The sequence below is a fragment of the Sturnus vulgaris genome, chromosome 9 (genome assembly GCF_052056855.1).
Source record: "Sturnus vulgaris isolate bStuVul1 chromosome 9, bStuVul1.hap1, whole genome shotgun sequence".
NCBI classification, from domain to species: Eukaryota; Metazoa; Chordata; class Aves; order Passeriformes; family Sturnidae; genus Sturnus; species Sturnus vulgaris.
Genome location: NC_142251.1, coordinates 207131 through 225471, shown reverse-complemented (window position 1 = coordinate 225471; position 18341 = coordinate 207131). Strand labels below are relative to the sequence as shown.

Below are 18341 nucleotides of genomic sequence, written 5' to 3'. Positions count from 1 at the left end.
AACATTCCATCTTCTTTCCTGGCAACATCATCTGTTGTGCAATGGATTTAAGGTTTTGAGAACAAGACACAATGAAATGAGCCCAGGGTAATGGCAGTGACCCCACACAGACACCTGCACACGAGCCCCCTGTGCCCTGCCCTCCTCAGCAATTTCACAGCAACTCTCCATGCCACAGAATCCAGGCAGCCTCTGCTCTCCCTGCAGCCAGGGATCCAGGAGACTTTAATACAGGTCACAGGAAGAACTGAAATCTTCACAACCAGCCATTTACATCCAGCTGCTTTGGTGATGAGCATCAGTTCCAAAGGGGAAAATCCCAGCATGCAGCTCCAGAGTGACAGACCCTATGGATGAGCCAGGACACTGCCACCTCAGCTTAGAGGCACAGACGAGTAGAACTGCCTCTGCTCCAAGCAGTTCATGTTTGAGAGATTCTGCCCATATTTTGAGCTGGAAAGTAAACTATTTTGTCAGTAAAAGCTTTTATTTCAAGTAAATTATGTGACAAAATTTGAGTACAAATTTTGTGGCTAAAAGAATTTACAGTTCTAATTAACATGCCTAGTGAGTTATTTAGTTTTGTGTATCTGTAAAAAAAGCAACTTCATTCTGTGTTACCTACAGGCCTCACTGCCTTCACACGGACCATGATACCAAACCTTACCATCCCCTGCAGCACAAAGCACACCAGCAGAGAAAATTTATTATTTCCACATTAATCAAAAAAGCTACCAAAATTACTTTACAGTAAATGCAACTCTGCTCATTACAAAAAGAAAAATGTAACTAATTCATCTAAGTGAGCATTTTCTGTTACTGTCAAACATGATCCAAGGTATGTTTACAACATACAATCAGTGAACCACGTAAGGTGCAGTTAGAACAGCTACAAAATAAATGGAAAAAGGTGCTCCTTTATAGAAGGAGCACCATCTTCCCTCGGGCACCACTGCTATGAATAATGTCTTCATGAGCCTGGGCTACTTTCTCCAGGGGATATTCCAAGCCCACAACAGGTTTCAGCCAGCCAGCTTCAATGCCATCCAGGATTGCTGTGGCACATTCACGCCTTTCCTCCTGCATGTAACAAACACAGCGTTTATGACAAGGCCTTTGATTTTGGAATAGTATTGACAATTTGTACAAGAATTAAAGCAAATTCCAAACCTGAATATATTTTATGATGTTCGGAGATTGAATCAAAACATAAAGGAATGAACTAACAGGTTCGTTACAGTGAAATTATTCTTTCTTTCCTACAAATAATTTCAACTGTAAATAGAGGGGTGCTGGAACAAGCCAACAAAGCTTACTTTAAAATAGAAATGTTTCTTACCTCAGTTGCAAGAAACAGACCCACTCCAATGATGCTGGACTCCTTGCTCATTGTGTCTCTCGGGTTGATCTCGATGCGTCCTCTGCAGCCCACAACCTGCCCAAAGGAGCCCAAAGCATCGAGTCAGAGCTGTTCAGAGTGAGGCTGAATGCACAAAATCAGTGACACGAGCACCCATCACCACCTCCCTGCTCAAGGACACAAACACCCACTGTCACCCTGCTGGGTCAGGACACAAACACTCACCATCACCCTCCCTGCACAGGACAGCAGCTGCAAGTCAGCATCCAGGTTGACATTAGAGAGCATTTCTATGATGATATCGACTCCCCCCGGCCCTGTGCACGCCTGTACAGGACACAGGATGTCATTGCAGTGCTTGGGTACCACCCTTGATTTCAAACACTACAGAAAGTATCTATTCTACAGCTTATTGTTTAAATTTTCACTCCAGCCTTTGCACTGCAGCTGGCAGCTAAGAGCTGAACTGTAGCACGTTTTCTGTGCTAACTTATGATGTGATCCCACACCGGAATCTGCTGAATGTAAGGAGCTCTAAATGCCACTGCCTGTGAGGAAAGCTCAGCTCTTCCAGCCTGAGAAAGATTTTCCTTGTGAAGAAATGGACAGTACACTATTGCTCCTACATAAATCTACTCTAAAGTCTTCTGCAAGCAACTGCTCAGATTTTGTTAAGAACAACACAACCTGCACTCTCGAGCCCAGACACATGCCTACCTTAATTCTCTCAGTGTAATTCGGGTCTCTGTGATTAAAGGCTTGGTGAGCACCGTTTCTCAGGATCACATTCATGCCCTCCTCAGTTCCTGCTGTACCCAAAACCTTCAAACCACAAGCTCTGGCAATCTGACATGCTGCTAGTCCCACCTGAGGAGAGGAAAAAAAAACAAAAACAAGAGAGAAAATTATTTTACCCCTTTCTCAGAATGTTAAATTTTAAATAGTCTACCAGTGACTTGGAACTTCCCCACTTAAAAAGCTAGTCTGGTAATGTGTTTTTAGCCAATGATTTGGATCTTAAAGCCAAATACTCTTTAAAAAAGATACTTACAGAGGCATGGCTCATTTTTGAGGTTCTTTAATAGCTATCAACATTTGACATACATCAATGTAGAATGCTGAGTTATCTGTCAAAGCTGGACCATATATTTTTGATACAAATCTAAGGAAATTCTTCTCTTCACAGAATCATCTGCTACTAATACCAGTATTATACATTGCAAAGAAAATCTGCAGGTACAAATTTTATTAACACTACTTCTTTACAAAGTAAATTCTCAGTGTCTCCTACCAGCTTTGCAGTCCAGTAAGAATAGAATCACTACATTTAGTTTATGAAAATTTTTAAAAATATTTATGATGCTAAGTGCTATTCCAGTATCTCATCATAAAATACGAATTCATCTCTTTGTTGTCTAACAAAGAATTCAGGAAACTTGGCCTGTTCACAGCAGCTGTTTGGTACACCACCAGAAACTGAGCAAGTGCAGAGTGTGGGAGATCTAAAATAAGTTTGTCATGAAAATCAAAAGAAAACGAGAAATGCAATTTCCTGAAGTATTCAGGTGCAGGTTTATGGATTCCAGTACCTTTCCTGGTGCAGCCAGGACTCGATTCAAACATGACCATAACTCATATCCCAGCAAGAGCAGATACAAGGCCAGAGACCACTTTCCTCCTTGGAATACTTACCCCCCCACTAGCACCATGAACCAGCACGCTTTCCCCTGCTTTGGCACGGCCTCTAGGTGAAAACACAAGAAATATTGGCACTGTGATTGCAGCACATGCTGACTGAGCGTGGGGCTGCAGACACTGACATCAAATCTCATTGTTCACACAGCATTGTTTCCAATTTATGTTCCAATTATATTCCAATTTATGGCTAAACAGATATCATAAGCCCTTCTGGGAGAACAAGGAGGCAAAATAAATCCTGTGATTGATGACTTGAAGCAAAATTCAGCCAGCAGGCAGTGAGAGCCTGGCACTGAGCCTCAGCTGAGGACTTTGGCCTGGCACAGGAAAGCAGTGGTTCTGCTGCACAGCACCTGTCTGCTTACTGACAAAACTAGAACTACTGCCCTTTTTCTTCCTCAGACAAAATAGCAGTGAGCACTGAAAGGGAGTCACACATTTTATTCCATCAAGCTTTTCCAGGTAGGCTCTCTCAAGAAACAAGACTCAACAGGAAAACGCAGTCACAAGTTTCTAGGTCACAATTATCTGACAATTCCATCAGTGTAATGTTTCTAAACATTTCCCACTCATCAACCTCCCCATTTTACAGGACAGTGAAAACATGAACTTTGGTATTGTAAATACCAAAGGTTAAAGGGCACAAGCATGGATTTGGTGCCTTACTTCTGGAACAGGGCCCGGTAGGCAGTGAAGTAGGGCACTCCAATCGCTGCCCCCTGCCTGAAGTCCAGTTTGTCTGGCAAAGGAAACACTCTATTGGCTGCAGCAACTGCATACTCTGCATATCCTCCAGAAAGCGTTTCAAGGGTGAAAACTCTGTCACCTTTCTAGAATGGAGGGAGAGAACACAGAGAAACCAATTATTTCCCTTACTTCTTCCTTAATAAACATTAAGAAGAAATTTACAGAGGTTTAGGCTATTTTGACAGCTCTCTTGTCAGAAATAACCAGTTACATTTGTCAAAGAAATTTTTATAAATGCTGATACATACCACGAATGCAACACAAACTGTATATTTTCTTCTACTTACATCTAAGTATCATAATTATAACCCCACCCTGCAGTGTAACACACAAACCTACTGCCTCATTAATATGAACCTTAACGAACTTGGACTGAAGTCAGGAATTCCATCCACAGATTCCAAATGCAAAAACTCAAAAGCTTTTACAAACACAAAAGAAACACTTCTAAATTATTTACATGTGGGAAAATGTAGCCTGTTAATACACCCTAAGACATCTCTCTCTTCTTCAAGCCAAGAGCATCACAATTGTCAGACAATGCAAGAAGTCACACATGGAAGATAGCAGACTGCTGACAAGAAGATATGAACAAAGATGATTCTTCTCTTTTGATAACCCAGTCTCTCAGGTATCCCAAAATTGTGACATAAATTCCAAATCAGGAAATTCCAGCCCAATTTTTCCTACAATTTTTATGTTTGTTTGGGACCACGATGACTTAAATGGGAGAACCAATTTAAAAACTGAATTGATGTCATAGATACCTTTTAGCAAATTGATATTTGCCTTCTCCTGTCCTGAGACTTCCCCACTGAGAAATCCAAGTAAAATTACTAGACAGGAGCAATACAGTATTTGAACAGTTTTACCAACAAATAACAGAATTTATGGAGCTTTATAAGTAAGCAATTTCCATTTCTCAAATACTTTACAGAAAATTTTTCAGTTCTGCCTGAAATTACTACCCCCAGGAAGAAGCATTCAATCTCAACTTTTTCTGCAATGCCAGTGGCTCTTCTGAGACTCCTGAGCTACAGGAGGGCACAGCATTCCTCACAGTCCCACCAGCAGACTGGTTTGCCAATGGGATCCCATTGTGTGCTTTTACCAGCCCGTGCAGGGGATTCCTCCCTCGAGGAGATTACATGATTATAAGCAACAAAACCAGGTACAGTAGCACAGCAACCGGCCAAAAAGGGCCATTAAACAGTAGTGAATTACACCCCGGTGTGTAAATACCTTGAATGCAGTCACGTGCTCCCCAACACTCTCAATCACCCCAGCCACATCCGAGCCAGGAGTGTAGGGTAGAGCTGGTTTCCTGGCATAAGTCCCAGATCGAATATAGGTCTCAACAGGATTTACCCCACAGGCATGCACTTTAATTAATACCTAAAAGAGAAGACACTTCTTAAGCAGTAACTAAAAAGATTTACCCCTTGAATTCACAGCACGGTGTTGTAGCATTTTTACTGAATTCTCAATCAGCCTCTGTGACAAGCCAGTGTCAAACTGAAGCTAATTTCAGGCAAATCTTGATGTGGAATATAGAGCCCACCGCAGAGCAGCCCACATTAGTTAAGCATGGTATCTCAGGTAGTATGAGCATACTGATCAAAACTCACGTACTCTAGGTGTAAGGTTCTGGGCTGTACCACTCATTCTGTCCTGCAGGCACCTGTTAGCATTCATGATCACTAATTCCCTTCACAGAGCTCACATATACCTGGTTTTCTTTTGGAACAGGAACTAACACATCTGACTGGAGTTTAAGCACCTCAGGGCCACCGAATTCAAGCACTCGGACCGCTCTCATCACACTCCTGGTGGCTGCCATGGCGACCACAGGATCTGCTAAAAGAAATAAGGAGATCCCTGCTACGTGTTCAGGTCCCGGGGAGCCTGAGCCACCAGCAGATGCCCTGCGGACACCGCCTGGAGCACGGCACACAGCGCGGGGTCAAAGTGCGGGTGGATCGTGTGACACTGTTCGGGGCCGTGCCCAGCACGGTGCGGCCCCGGCACGCCGGGCCTGGCTGAATGCGCTCCGTTACACGCTCTCACCCCTCCCACAACACACCTGCGCCTCCAGGCCCCGCCCAAAAGACACCTGCGCCCCAGGCCCCGCCCACAAACACACCTGCGCCACCAGGCCCCGCCCACAAACACACCTGCGCCGCCTGGTCCCGCCCACAAAACCACCCGCACCTCCAGGCCCCGCCCCCTGATCCGCCCCCTGTCCGGCCGTGACCCGGAAACGCTCCTTCGACCAGGCCCCGCCCCTTCGGGCCGCCCCTGTCACCGTCACCGCCTGAGGCCCGGCCGCGTCCGCAGTCGCTATGGAGCCCGGCACGGGTAGCGCAGAGCCGCCGCCTTCCCGTCCCGCCCCACCGGAGGAGCGCCGGGGAGCCCCGCGCCCACCGCCTACCTGCGGCCTACCTGCCCCCGCGGCGGAGCGCACAGGAGGGCGGGCTGAGACCCGGGCGGGGAGGAGCCGGACGGGGCCGTACAGCCCCGAGCCCCGCCCCGTCCCGCGGCCGCGCGCGGAGGTTGGTCCCTCGTGGGCCGCCGTCCACCCGCCATGGCGGCGTTCGCGCGGCGCAAGGCGCAGCGGCTCGCGCGGCCCGACCCCAGCCGGAAGCGCGCGCTGGACGCGCGAGCCGCGGAGCTCGCGCGGATCCTGAACGCGCGCGAGCGCTTCTGCACCGCGAGCTCGTGCGATGGGAGAGTCACCGTGACGGTGGGTCCGGGATGGCAGGGTCACCTGGGACCGGGATGGCAGGGTCACCTGGGTCCGGGATGGCAGGGTCACCTGGGACCGGGATGGCAGGGTCACCTGGGACCGGGATGGTCACCTGGGTCCGGGATGGCAGGGTCACCTGGGACCGGGATGGCAGGGTCACCTGGGTCCGGGATGGTCACCTGGGACCGGGATGGGAGGGTCACCGTGACGGTGGGTCCGGGATGGCAGGGTCACCTGGGTCCGGGATGGCAGGGTCACCTGGGACCGGGAGGGTCACCTGGGACCGGGAGGGTCACCGTGACGGTGGGGCCGGGGTGGCAGGGTCACCCGGGGGATGGATGCCGGGATGCGGGTCCCGCCCGTCCCGCGGATGTTGCCGGCACGGGCTGGGGTCCGGAGCTCCCGCCGTTCCCGGTGCTTCCTTGCCCGGCCGGCTGCTGGGGCCCCAGCCCAGCTGAGCCCAGCTCAGTCGCGGTGTGAACGGGCTCATCCTCCAAGGGGACGCCCTTTATTTCCGGGGAGCGTCTTTGCAGCAGCCGCGGATTCCGCTCAGCCTGCGGCGGTGCTGAGGTGGTTTGTGTCCATCGCTAGGACACGGACGGCACGGGCATCCAGAAGAAGAACTGCACGTGGCTCCTGGTCACGCATGAGCCGTGTGCCAAAGGCGATGTGGTAAGGGCACCGTGTGCCACAGCCTTTGTATTTATTCGTGGAAATGCTTCTGGTGCCGTGGAAAATACATCGTGTCAAAGGGCTTTTATTTCTGCTACTGAGATGAATTGATATTCTGCTCTCAAAATTGACTTTTCCTTAGATGTGTTGCTTAATAAATTCTTCAGACCCATTTTAAGAGAATGCTTTTAAACTCAATATCAAATTCTCTGCATAGTTATAAATGCAGCTGATATTCTAGAAACTTACATAATTTCTTACTGTCTGGAATCGTATTTAAAATTCTTGAGTTAAAAAAACTCTTGAGCCCAGCTTGCTGTGCTAGCAGACAGACATCTGAAAGTGGTGTAACAGGGACTGTCTTATACTGTATTGTTAATTTAGTATAATTAAATCCTTTGAAATTAAAAGCATCTATAGTGCAGGGTTTTTCATTTTTGGTATGCTTTCAAAATAATTTACTCTTTGCACACGCTGCTTTGTCCCACAAAAGAAGCAGTCACAAGGTCAACATTTTCTCACTCAATTCATAGTTCACTTTACCCTACATGTACATTCTCACACATGCACAAAAGTCTCCTCCTGAATATTTGTTTTCACTAGTATTTGTTCCAGCAAAGCAAAGCTTGCTGAAATTTCTATGAGAAAATTTCAGGTCAAGGGGGATGCAGTAGAGTGTTGCTAACTCTTACAAGAGGAAATGCTCTGATTTTTATTTAAATATTTTGGTGTATTTTCCAGATGACAGCGCTGGAGAAAGCCACAGGTGATGCTGTGTTCAAGTTTGAACCATTTGTTCTTCACGTGCTGTGTCGGGAGCTGCAGGATGCACAGCTGCTGGTAAAACCAAGTACAATGTGGCATTGTTCTGTTACATTCCTGCCCGTAAAAATAAAAGTACTGGCTCCTGGGTAAGCAGTAGTGCTTAGAGACAATCCCAGGTATGCTGTGTGTTTAATAATTAGGGTTGTAAAGTAAACAGATGAAAAAACACAGCTTTGAACTTGGTGAGGGTTTTACTGTACTTAGAAAAATGACTCAGCTGCAGAGTCAGAGCTGAAGCAGACTGCACATGAAACACCTGGGGGGCCTGGGCTGCTCTCATGTCTGAAAGGGATGGATTTTAGAGGGTGCTTGGCTAGCAGCCAGGCCATTGGGCTCCCTTTTCAGTGCACTGACTGATGGCTTTGCCTTCTGCCTTTCCAGCGTGGCTGTGGGGAGCAGTGTGTGCTGGGCTGGCCTCGTCCTTAGTGCAGGAGAGCTGAGGAGCTCGTGGTGCAGCTGCTTGGGATAAAATAGTTCAGTGCCTGGAGAGACCTTTCATCCCTTCTGCACTGATGTATTCAGGCAATCAGGATCCACTGTGGGCCTCTGAAAACCACCCGCCCTTTGTGGCTTTGAGCACAAAAAGTATTTTAATGTAACTATTTCTAGATAAGTCTGGGTAGATAATTTGAATAAGTTTTTTACAAAACCGAGATTGTGTGTTGTGTTGCAACCCATCCATAAATATTTTTTTCTCTGAAACTGTACAAGGCATGTTTAAGCATTTATTTTTTCTGCAGCATTCAGTGGCTATTGACTCTGGGTTCAGGAACTCTGGTATTACAGTTGGCAGAGGAGGAAAAATTACAATGGTAAGGACTCTGCTTCTGTAAGGGATGAAGTCATATTGTTACATTAACCTTGATTTTTGTGCAAGCCAAGACCTTACTGGTGCTTGAGAGCTGTCACAGGGCATGCTATGGCAAAGAAATAGCTCGCTGCCTTGGGTGACAGCAATTGTGTAGATAAGCAGGTTTTTTACTGTAATGAACTCCCTACATTATTTAAATAACCTTCATAAACTAAAACACTTTATTGCAGGTAAATCATGTGTGTGTTTTCAGGCTGTGCGGAGCACTCACTGCTTAGAAGTTCCACTGAGCCACAAAGGGAGGTTGATGGTCTCTGAAGAATATATTGAATTTCTGGTACATGTGGCTAATCAGAAAATGGAAGAAAACATAAGGAGGATTGACAGGTCTGTAAGAATACACCAGTTCTGTTCATGACATCTAATTTTTCTTCAGTATTAAGTAAGACATTAGTAGCCACTTTTTTCCCCTTGCATGTTTTGATTACATTCTGGAAGCATTCGTTTCTCAGAGTAATTTGCAGATCCTGAGCAAATCTATAAAAACAATAACTACAGAATTGTTTCTGCCTAGATTCCAGAAAGGCCTGGAGCTGGCTCTGGAAGCTGCTGTCCCTGCAGACACCTTGTTTCCCGAGGGGCCAGAGAAGAGCCACTCTGTGTACGTGCACAGAAGGAAGAGACAAACTGCTCAGGAACAGACTGATCCCAGCAGAGAGCTGGAACCCCAGGATGATACTGAAAGCAGTCTTGGTCTGTTTGCTGAAATCATGATATAGACTAAGACATTTGAAAGCAAATGGTGAACTGAAAAATGTTGGTAATGCTTTTTTAAAGACATTTATATACTTCTGTGCTCCAAGTAGTAATACTCTCATGGAGGTTGACCAGAAAAGAGGTAATTAACAGAACAGTGAGCAGGTGTAGCTGCAGGACACAGAGAACAAAGCTGTAGAATGTTTGGGGAGTTTTTAAGTGTACTGTTGAATTAACAAAGTGGTACTCCATCAGTTATCCCAGAAAGAGCTGGTTTGCTGCAGCCTTTTGCCGTTCTCTGTGGCAGCATTTCACTTCCAGCTTCCTGGGTTTTGCAGAGCCACAGCTGGCTCTGCAGGTTCCTCCCTCAGGGAGGTGGAGAGGTGCTGGGGACAAGCACTGAAGACTGAAGACCATCCACTCGTGAGACAGCCAATACATGAGGTGGAAATTGCACAGAAACTTTCCAAAGTAACGCTGTGTGCATTTGGGCAGACTGGTTAAAGTAGGACTCGACCCAGGGACATAATTTCTCACAGTGCTGGCCAGGAGCTGTGTGAACAAAACTGAGTCCCAGAGCCCATGGGCAGCAGGCAGCTGGTGGGAGCAGCCAAGGTCCCACAGCAGGGCAGGGCACAGTGGCTCCTCAGCTGTGGGGACATGGCCTGTGTCACACCTTTGCAGTCACCGTTTTCACAGACCTTCCTCTCCAGTCTGAGCCTCTGAGCCTGTCTGGGCTGAACTGAAGCCCCAGGGCTTCTGTAGATGAAAAGCAACGTCTGCCTCCATGCAGAGGGTCCTCCCCAGCCTGCTGCCTTAGCTAAGCCCCAGGGAGTGCCTGTTGCCATCCCCACTGCTGGCAGTCCCACTGTTCCTGCACGTCCCTCTTCGCCACCTGGGGGGCACATCTTGTACACAGAGGAGGTAGCTGTTGCTTGTGGATTTCAGGGAATTTGTTCAGAATAGTCTGAACCCTCCTCTGCATGTGACATTTATTGAAATGTCTGGTGCTGCTCTGTTGGACGTGGCTGGAGGGACTGACACCAGCAGCACCCACCACAGACACTAACAGCCAGACTCACCCTGTGTAACAGCACTGCACTATTTACACTCTGAGAAATAACAGTTTGTCAGAAACTGATGTGTGGTATGGTCCCACATTCCCCTGAAAAATGATTAAAAGTTCCATCAGCTCATTTTGAGGTTAATTTTGTCAAGCTGTGTTTTATTTCCAACTGCTGTATGGGATTCTGATGGGCTGTAAATGTGCAGCCATTGGAAAGAGAATCCCAAGGCATAGCAGCTGCAGGCAGCACCCCTGGAAATGGGATTCTAGGGGTTATGGCTGAAAGGAAATTCACTGATAAGCAACAAGATTCCGAAAACTGTCAAATCTTTAGCATTTGTCAGTGTGCTTAGCCACTTAATTAATCTAAAAGGTATTTTTGTGCTTGTTCTCACGGTGTTAATTTTTTTTTAAATTACAGTTTTACTCCCTGTGCACTCAGTTGTTTCAGGGGAGGCTGATGGGTTCATTCACTCCCGGGGCTGAGTGTCATTTCTCACCCCACAGCATTTCACATGCACCCCAGGAAATGGCTCCCATCAGCACTGCAGCTTTCCCAGCTGGTTGTGCCACAGGTTCTGAGCCAGTTGTGCTCCCCAGCTCGTCCCTGCACTTGGGCACAAAGTCACTTGGCCGATTCGCTGGGATCGTTCTGTACATGCAAATCACAGATGGCAGGAGCACAAGAGTTGGCTTGAAACAGCTTCCTCTGAAATTCAGGTACTTACAATGGTTACAAGAGCGTGGCAGTAACACTGCAGAGTGCAGTGAAATCTGTGTTTTCACAGGGGGTTAAACCTCTCTGGACCAGGGCAGCTTTGCAGCTCTCAGCTTCCACTCCTGCCAAGGCTTCACTTGAATTTAACCAAGTCTCAATTTAACTTTAATTTAACCAGTCTCAAGTTTTTTTAATTTATCATATAAAATCTATCATGCACTGGAGGCTTAGCAGCTCTTCAGTACTTTTGGTTACTGAAAATACTCAATTACTTTACAATATCTTGTCAATTTGTTTTTACGTAGTGGGATATTATGAGAAATGTTTCAGTTCTGATCTACCCATAGTTGAAACTACCCCAGGGGAACATGCTGAGTGTTTTGTGAGAGAACCTTTGAAAATTAATTTCTAATAAATTAATAATAAATTTATTAATTTATATATTTTATCCTGAGCTGCTCACTTAATTTCTTCACACCAGAAGAAAATAAAGCTGGTAAGAATTGCTGTCAAACGTGTCCTGCTGCCAGTGGTATGACAGCAGACAGCTACTTGGGATTGAGGTCAGAGAATCCTCAGGTCTTTTTTTTTTAATCAGAGAATGACACCCAAATTCCATACAGAGATTACATTAAAGATCTTATTCTGCTTTGTGGATGCAGTTTATATATGGTACCTGATAATGCCATTTTGGTCAATTTTATACTGGACGGGAAAAGCTTGATTTCATTTTCTGCAGGATCCTGAAAAAAGAGAAATATTTTTTCTCAAAATCAGATCTTATAGTTGTAATTGCTATTTTTGCTGAGTAATTCTGACAGCTCAGAGCCCGGTTGTTGGACCAGCTGGCAGAGGACACCCACCCTGTCCCATCCGGACCCTCCCGGCTCTGTCCCATCCGGACCCTCCCGGCTCTGTCCGCCCCGCCGTGCTCTGCCGCGGTGCTGCTCGGGCAGAAGCCGATGCTCGGCGCATCCCCTCGGTGCAGGTGGGACCCTCCCGGGGATTCGGGGGTTCGGGCAGAGGTGGAAGTGCCGGCCCGACCCGCGCTAACGGCGGCTCAGGTCCGTACAGGCACCGCGGATCGCTCCGTGTGTAACGCAACGGGATTTTTCGTTTCTCTAAATGAGGACCAAGTAAATTCTGTTTTATCGTATTTTATCACTGCACAGCCAGCGTAGCTCTCCGCGCCTGCCCTGGTCCGCCGGTCCCTCCTCGGCTTCGTGCCCCGGTGGGTGCCTGGCGGCGGCACCGAGCGGAACCGGGACCCTCATGGGCACCGAGGGGAACCGGGACCCTCATGGGCACCGAGGGGAACCGGGACCCTCATGGGCACCGAGCGGAACCGGGACCCTCATGGGCACCGAGGGGAACCGGGACCCGCGTGGGCACCGAGGGGAACCGGGACCCTCATGGGTACCGAGCAGAACCGAGACCCGCGTGGGCACCGAGCGGAACCGGGACCCTCATGGGCACCGAGGGGAACCGGGACCCTCATGGGCACCGAGCGGAACCGGGACCCGGCGCGGGCACCCAGCGGCGGAACCGAGCGAGGCTGAGCGGCCGCAGCCGCCGCTGCCGGTGCCCGTGAGCCCGCCCGGCGCCCGTCCCGAGAGGAACCAGCAGCCTCGCCCCGCTCACGCTCCGGCTGGTAGCAGGAGCCTTTTAAACTCCCGAAATACCGAACGGCTGGCAAGGAAAAACCTGCTTTCCTCGGGATGATCAGCAATTCTCCGCTAATGGAGATATAAATGTTCCCATCGCTTCCCAACTGCTCGTCCCCGATAGATTCGGCATGTTACACGGGCAGCACTGCTCTTTTATAATTTGCTCATTTAAATACTTTTGCATAACATCGCTAGCAAAAATCAAGGAATATTTACAAGGGAATTGCACTAGGAGTTTGTGCATATAATTCACTTTTTTCTGTTATTTTGCATCCCTTGGTGCTTTATTTCAGAGCTTTCTTCAACTGCACTTAGCCTGTGCCTTGTTTTGTTTTCTCTCACTTGAAACACCTTGAAAATACTGCAGAGAGTGAAGGTAAAATTAAATCTACCAGAATTTTACTTAGAACTCTGTGCAGGGTCTACTTGTTTTTCCTGTAACATATTCACCTCATAGTGACATACAGGAACACACCAGTTTTGGAAAGCACACAGGAATGCTGTAGGTAGTTCTATATGGGATCAGAATTTGGCCCAAAATATTCAATATTAAAAATGACCATTTTCCCTTCATTTCTATTACCTAGATATGAAAGTTCAAATTCAAGAATGTGTTTTCACATCCACAGCACTCTGGGGTAGTATTAAATGAACTCTGTTTAATAAAACACATTCCAAGTTGCTATTTTGATTGAAGCATTATACTTCTTGTCTTGCTCTAACTAGTTCAGATTTCACTGGGTCATTGAAATTTTTTGAATCTGTCTCTTTTCAAATCATATTTATAATGCAGACATAAATAACTGTGACACAGATCCCTTCACAGCACAAGCCAGGAGTGGGGATTCAGTGCTGCACAGCCAGTGCTGCAGTTACCTCCCAAGATAGGAAGGAAATTTTGTCGTTCTCCAAACACACTGATCGTGCCTTTCATAAACATCTCACATTCATCCAGGGAGACAATGGCATCCCATTTTGTCCTTGAGTCATTGAAATAAGAGGTATTTTGATCACAAATGTCTGCTATTATCAAAACACCATCATGATTTCCACAGGATTAGAATAGATAACCCAGGTGAAGCTGTGCACAGGTCTCCCCTGGAACAGGTCCCCCCTGGTTCTTTTTTTCTGTGTCGAGTTTTATCTGTTTTTAAACACTCTGTCACTGAGAACAGCAGCACCAGGCAAAGTCCCTAATTCTGTCCAGGGCAGCTGTGGCCCTCACAGGTGATGGCCAGAAGGAACACTGTCCAAGTCCTCTGTTTCGATGTTTTCTCCCTAGAAAACCCTAGAATCACAGAATTGCTTTGGTTGAAATAACCTCTAAGATCAACTCTGATGTGCATGCGAAAACCACAACAGACTTGCAGAAGATGTTGGAAAATATATTTATCTAAATACCCAGATATTTACAGACACGGTTCTGCCTGCTTGAACCAGGAACCAAATGCAATAAATGCAGCTCAGGAACCAGGGTTCCAGGCCTGGAACTTCCCATCAGGATAACCCATGGGTGAGATGGTCAATGTGTCTCTGCCTACCCCAGCCAGCCCAGGCAGGACTGGGCCAGCAGAGCAGAACCCAGCTGGGTGGCCCCTGGCCAGGGGAGGCCAAGGGCCAGCGTGGCTCCATGGAGGTGGCAGCAGGCTCCTGCTGCACCAGCACCCCAGCATCACCCAGCCACCTGCAGGGCTGGTCCTCGTCCTTTCCTTCGGGCAGCTGCCAAGGCAGAAGGTTTCCCAGTGCAGGGAACCCAGGCAGGAGCCCCTGGGCTGGCAGCAATGCTCGGGGCACCACTGGGCCCTGCATGGATCTCTGGGCACCAAAAGCAGCAAAGGGAAAACCTTTCACCTCTCTGTGCTTCATGTAAACTTTTACATGTCAGAGTCCCACGGTCAGAGGATCCCTCCAGACTTTTCTTTCTTACATATTTCCACCGTCCATCCCTTCCCTTCCAGTATGAGATCAAGGAGAAAAGGGGTGGTGGAAGTAGGAGAGCAGTAGCAGGAAAAAAATCTGACAAACAGCAACAGCTCCCCAACACCCCTTTAAAGTAATGATGATTTACCAAATGGTTGGGAAGTTGTTATAATTCCTTTTCCAAATTATTACTCGCCCTTTAGATTAGAAATGAGGCCAGGGTTAGCAATCAGCCATAAATGGTAGGATTTCTGAAGTAGAAGCACTTGTCTGATTGTGAAGTGGAGGCCATTATTGCCTTGATTGAGTCTTTTTTTTTCCGGGTTGTTTTTTTATTTTTTTTAAGCTTGCTTGATTTGTGGCTGAGAGCACACATTCACCACAGTACTGGGAGCAATCAGAGTCTTCCCTGCTCTTTTTTGCTCAGCGATTTAGGGTCCACTACTTTGGCACAGCTGCCACCTTTTAGCCTCCATCAAGCAGAGATATTTTTAAGTGAACTGCATTTTGTGTTTGTCTTTTATCCTCCCATTGCCTTCCTCATGCTTTTTCTGCTTTTTCTCTTTTTTCTTTTTTTTCTTTTTTTTTTTTTTTTTTTTTTTTTTTTGGTGGGGTGGGGGGGATTGGTGTGGTGTCTGTGAAAATATTGTGTGAACTTTAGTTCCAAGTATGAAGTTGAAAAAAGGCAGCTGAAGCTGGCTGGTTGTCATCTGGCTCCATGCACATATCAGATCTGCAGTTACACAAAAAATAGGGTTGAAGTAATTTGCTCAATGACTGAAGTAAGCCAGAAGCTCTGATGGGTGTTTGGGTGCTAGGGTTGAGTTTAGTTTGCCTGAAACTCAGAGTTTAGCCAAGAATTTGCATTTATACCATTTATTTCCAGAAATTATCTCTTTTGCTAGCATATGGTATTTTAGAGCTCCTCCCAAGCTGGTGTCAAGCACAGCTGAGGGGGCTGGTGCCTGGCAGAGCCCAGGGTTCACCCATAGCTGGTGCAGAAAAGGCAGCAGAGCCACAGCAGGGCCACCCTGCTCCAGCCCAGCCACAGAACCCACCAGACTTTGGGTCAGGAACTCAGCAGCAGGAAGCCACAGGCACCGACCTCCTTCCTTTAATTGCTTCTGCTCTGAAATAGCTGAGTTTGCCTCAAGTGAGCATGCAGGGAGGAGCTGTGTGTGAGCTAACCCAGGAAAACACATTTCCACCGTGAATGGAAAAGCACCAAACCCCAACTGCCGTGGTGTGATAGGCCCTGGGAGCACAGGAGCCAGGCTGTGCCATGTGAACGGGATGTCACATGCTCCATGCGATGGCAGTGATGTCATTGATGTGATGTGATGATGTCATTGGTGTGATGTGATGTCATTGATGTGATGTCAGTGATGTCATTGGTGTGATGTGATGATGTCATTGATGTGATGATGTGATGTGATGTGATGTGATGTGATGATGTGATATCATTGATGATGTGATGATGTGATGTGATGATGTCATTGATGTGATGTGATGTCAGTGATGTCATTGATGTGATGATGTCATTGGTGTGATGTGATGTCATTGATGTGATGTCAGTGATGTCATTGGTGTGATGTCAGTGATGTCATTGGTGTGATGATGTGATGTGATGTGATGATGTGATGTGATGTGATGATGTGATATCATTGATGATGTGATGATGTGATGTGATGATGTCATTGATGTGATGTGATGTCAGTGATGTCATTGATGTGATGTCATTGATGTCATTGGTGTGATGTGATGATGTCATTGATGTGATGATGTGATGTGATGTGATGATGTGATGTGATGATGTGATATCATTGATGATGTGATGATGTGATGTGATGTGATATCATTGATGATGTGATGATGTGATATCATTGATGATGTGATGATGTGATGCAGTGTCCAGTGATGCTGCATTAGAAGGTTAGTGCTGTTGACTGTGAGCAAGAACAGGCAGTGGAAAAATAACAAAACTCATATTTGCTGGTGCTGGGAGCTGCAAATGTAGCAGAACAGAACAGATATTCAGTGCGTGTCTGTAACTCACCTGCTCCTCAGACATGTTTTTCTAAGTGTCAGCTTGGAGGGTCTAGTGCATCACATCAGCCACACCAGCAGCTCCTCTGGGGGGAACACAGAAGAAAGGACAGAAGAAACCAAAGGGTTGTGTCTCCTTCTGAGAACAGCCCATTTGGTGCCAGGGAGGGGATGGGTGCCCAAAACCATCCCTGAGGGGAAACTGGGGGCAGAGAGCAGCAATGGTCACAGGGCCAGATCGCCCCTGTCTTTGCAACACTTCCCCAGGGTACATCTGCTCATCTGACAAGAACCTTCCATCAACTGAAAACGTGTTATATTCTGAACAATCCTTAGTTAAAGTTTCAGCTCAGTGGAAATCTTGTGGTAGATGCTGCCGTTATTTGTGTGGAACAACTACCTAGTATTTTTCCATTTTTTTTTTTTTTTTTTTTTGCTAAATTTATATTTCATGAGAGGTTCTGTTAAATACTCAGAAAGGTTGGCCAGTTTCTGTTACCCATCAGCCCACTCAGAGACCTCTCCAGTTGTATTTTGTCAGCTCTGAGGAGTTTGCCAGGGGTGACTGGTCAGACCCACACACGTCCTGTGTCTTGGCCACTTTCACGAATTGCTGGGGGTGCTCTGCGAGGACTACGGAGCGAAAGGAAATGCTCCATTTGTCACATGGACCCTTCCCAAGGTCCTACCCCTCCTTCTCCTTACACCGAGCTGCTGTGGCTGCAGCCCCGCGTGGGCTGGCCGGCTGAGCCCCGGGGTGCAGCAGTGAGTGTCACTCCGCCCTGCAGCCCGAAGCTGAGCACGCCGCAGGGCTGGGGCTCGGAGCTGTCACTTGCCATTTCCAGCTGCATCTGCTGCTCCCCCGCAGCCCCCGCAGCAGAGGCTGCCCCGAGCAGGGTGGTAGCCTGTCACCGGGGCTCCGAGGGACAGGGATAACCATCTTGGTACGAACTTGACATCTATAAATTGATTACATAAGTGGGCAGTGGTGGTCCTTTCAAGTACGTTCCTTTTGTTTCAGCTTTACAGTAAAATTACCAGCAGCAGTTTACAATTAAGGGAAATAATAATAACTGCGTATGCTTTCATCTGCACATACAATTACAATAAACTGCTTTCTTTAATAGGATTGTGAAAAATCTATGTTTGACCCCTACAAAAAAGTAAACATTCTTGTTCTGGATACTATATCATTATCACAACAAAGGGAAACTCCTGAAATCTGATGATTTAAACATCTGGAGAATGTTAATCACTTCAAAATGACGGATGTTTTTTATTTCAGCATTTGACAGACACACTCCTTTCA

The 18341-nt window shown here is 47.0% G+C and overlaps 2 protein-coding genes across 7 annotated transcripts; one reads left to right on the top strand and one right to left on the bottom strand.

Annotated features, from left to right (window-relative positions):
- Window positions 1-468: 468 nt before the first annotated feature.
- CRYZ (crystallin zeta) lies at window positions 469-17731 on the bottom strand. 6 transcript variants are annotated; one of them, XM_088169553.1, is made up of 10 exons: window positions 17043-17731; window positions 12076-12142; window positions 5535-5662; window positions 5048-5200; window positions 3725-3888; window positions 3053-3104; window positions 2078-2227; window positions 1586-1687; window positions 1340-1435; window positions 469-1080 (listed from the first exon to the last, which is right to left on the bottom strand). In XM_088169553.1, the coding sequence occupies exons 1-10, from the start codon at window positions 17055-17057 to the stop codon at window positions 919-921; spliced, it is 1089 nt and encodes a 362-aa protein (XP_088025679.1). In that variant the 5' UTR covers window positions 17058-17731; the 3' UTR covers window positions 469-918. The 6 variants fall into 6 exon arrangements, with proteins under 6 accessions (XP_088025679.1, XP_088025680.1, XP_014748043.1 ...); XM_088169554.1 differs by having other exon boundaries at window positions 5535-5659; XM_014892557.2 differs by lacking the exons at window positions 12076-12142; window positions 17043-17731 and adding an exon at window positions 6237-6352.
- Window positions 6330-10823, top strand: TYW3 (tRNA-yW synthesizing protein 3 homolog). The gene is made up of 6 exons (XM_014892561.2): window positions 6330-6548; window positions 7143-7223; window positions 7965-8063; window positions 8789-8860; window positions 9113-9246; window positions 9434-10823. Exons 1-6 carry the CDS (start codon window positions 6390-6392, stop codon window positions 9636-9638), a joined length of 750 nt encoding a protein of 249 aa, XP_014748047.2. The 5' UTR covers window positions 6330-6389; the 3' UTR covers window positions 9639-10823.
- Window positions 17732-18341: the final 610 nt, after the last annotated feature.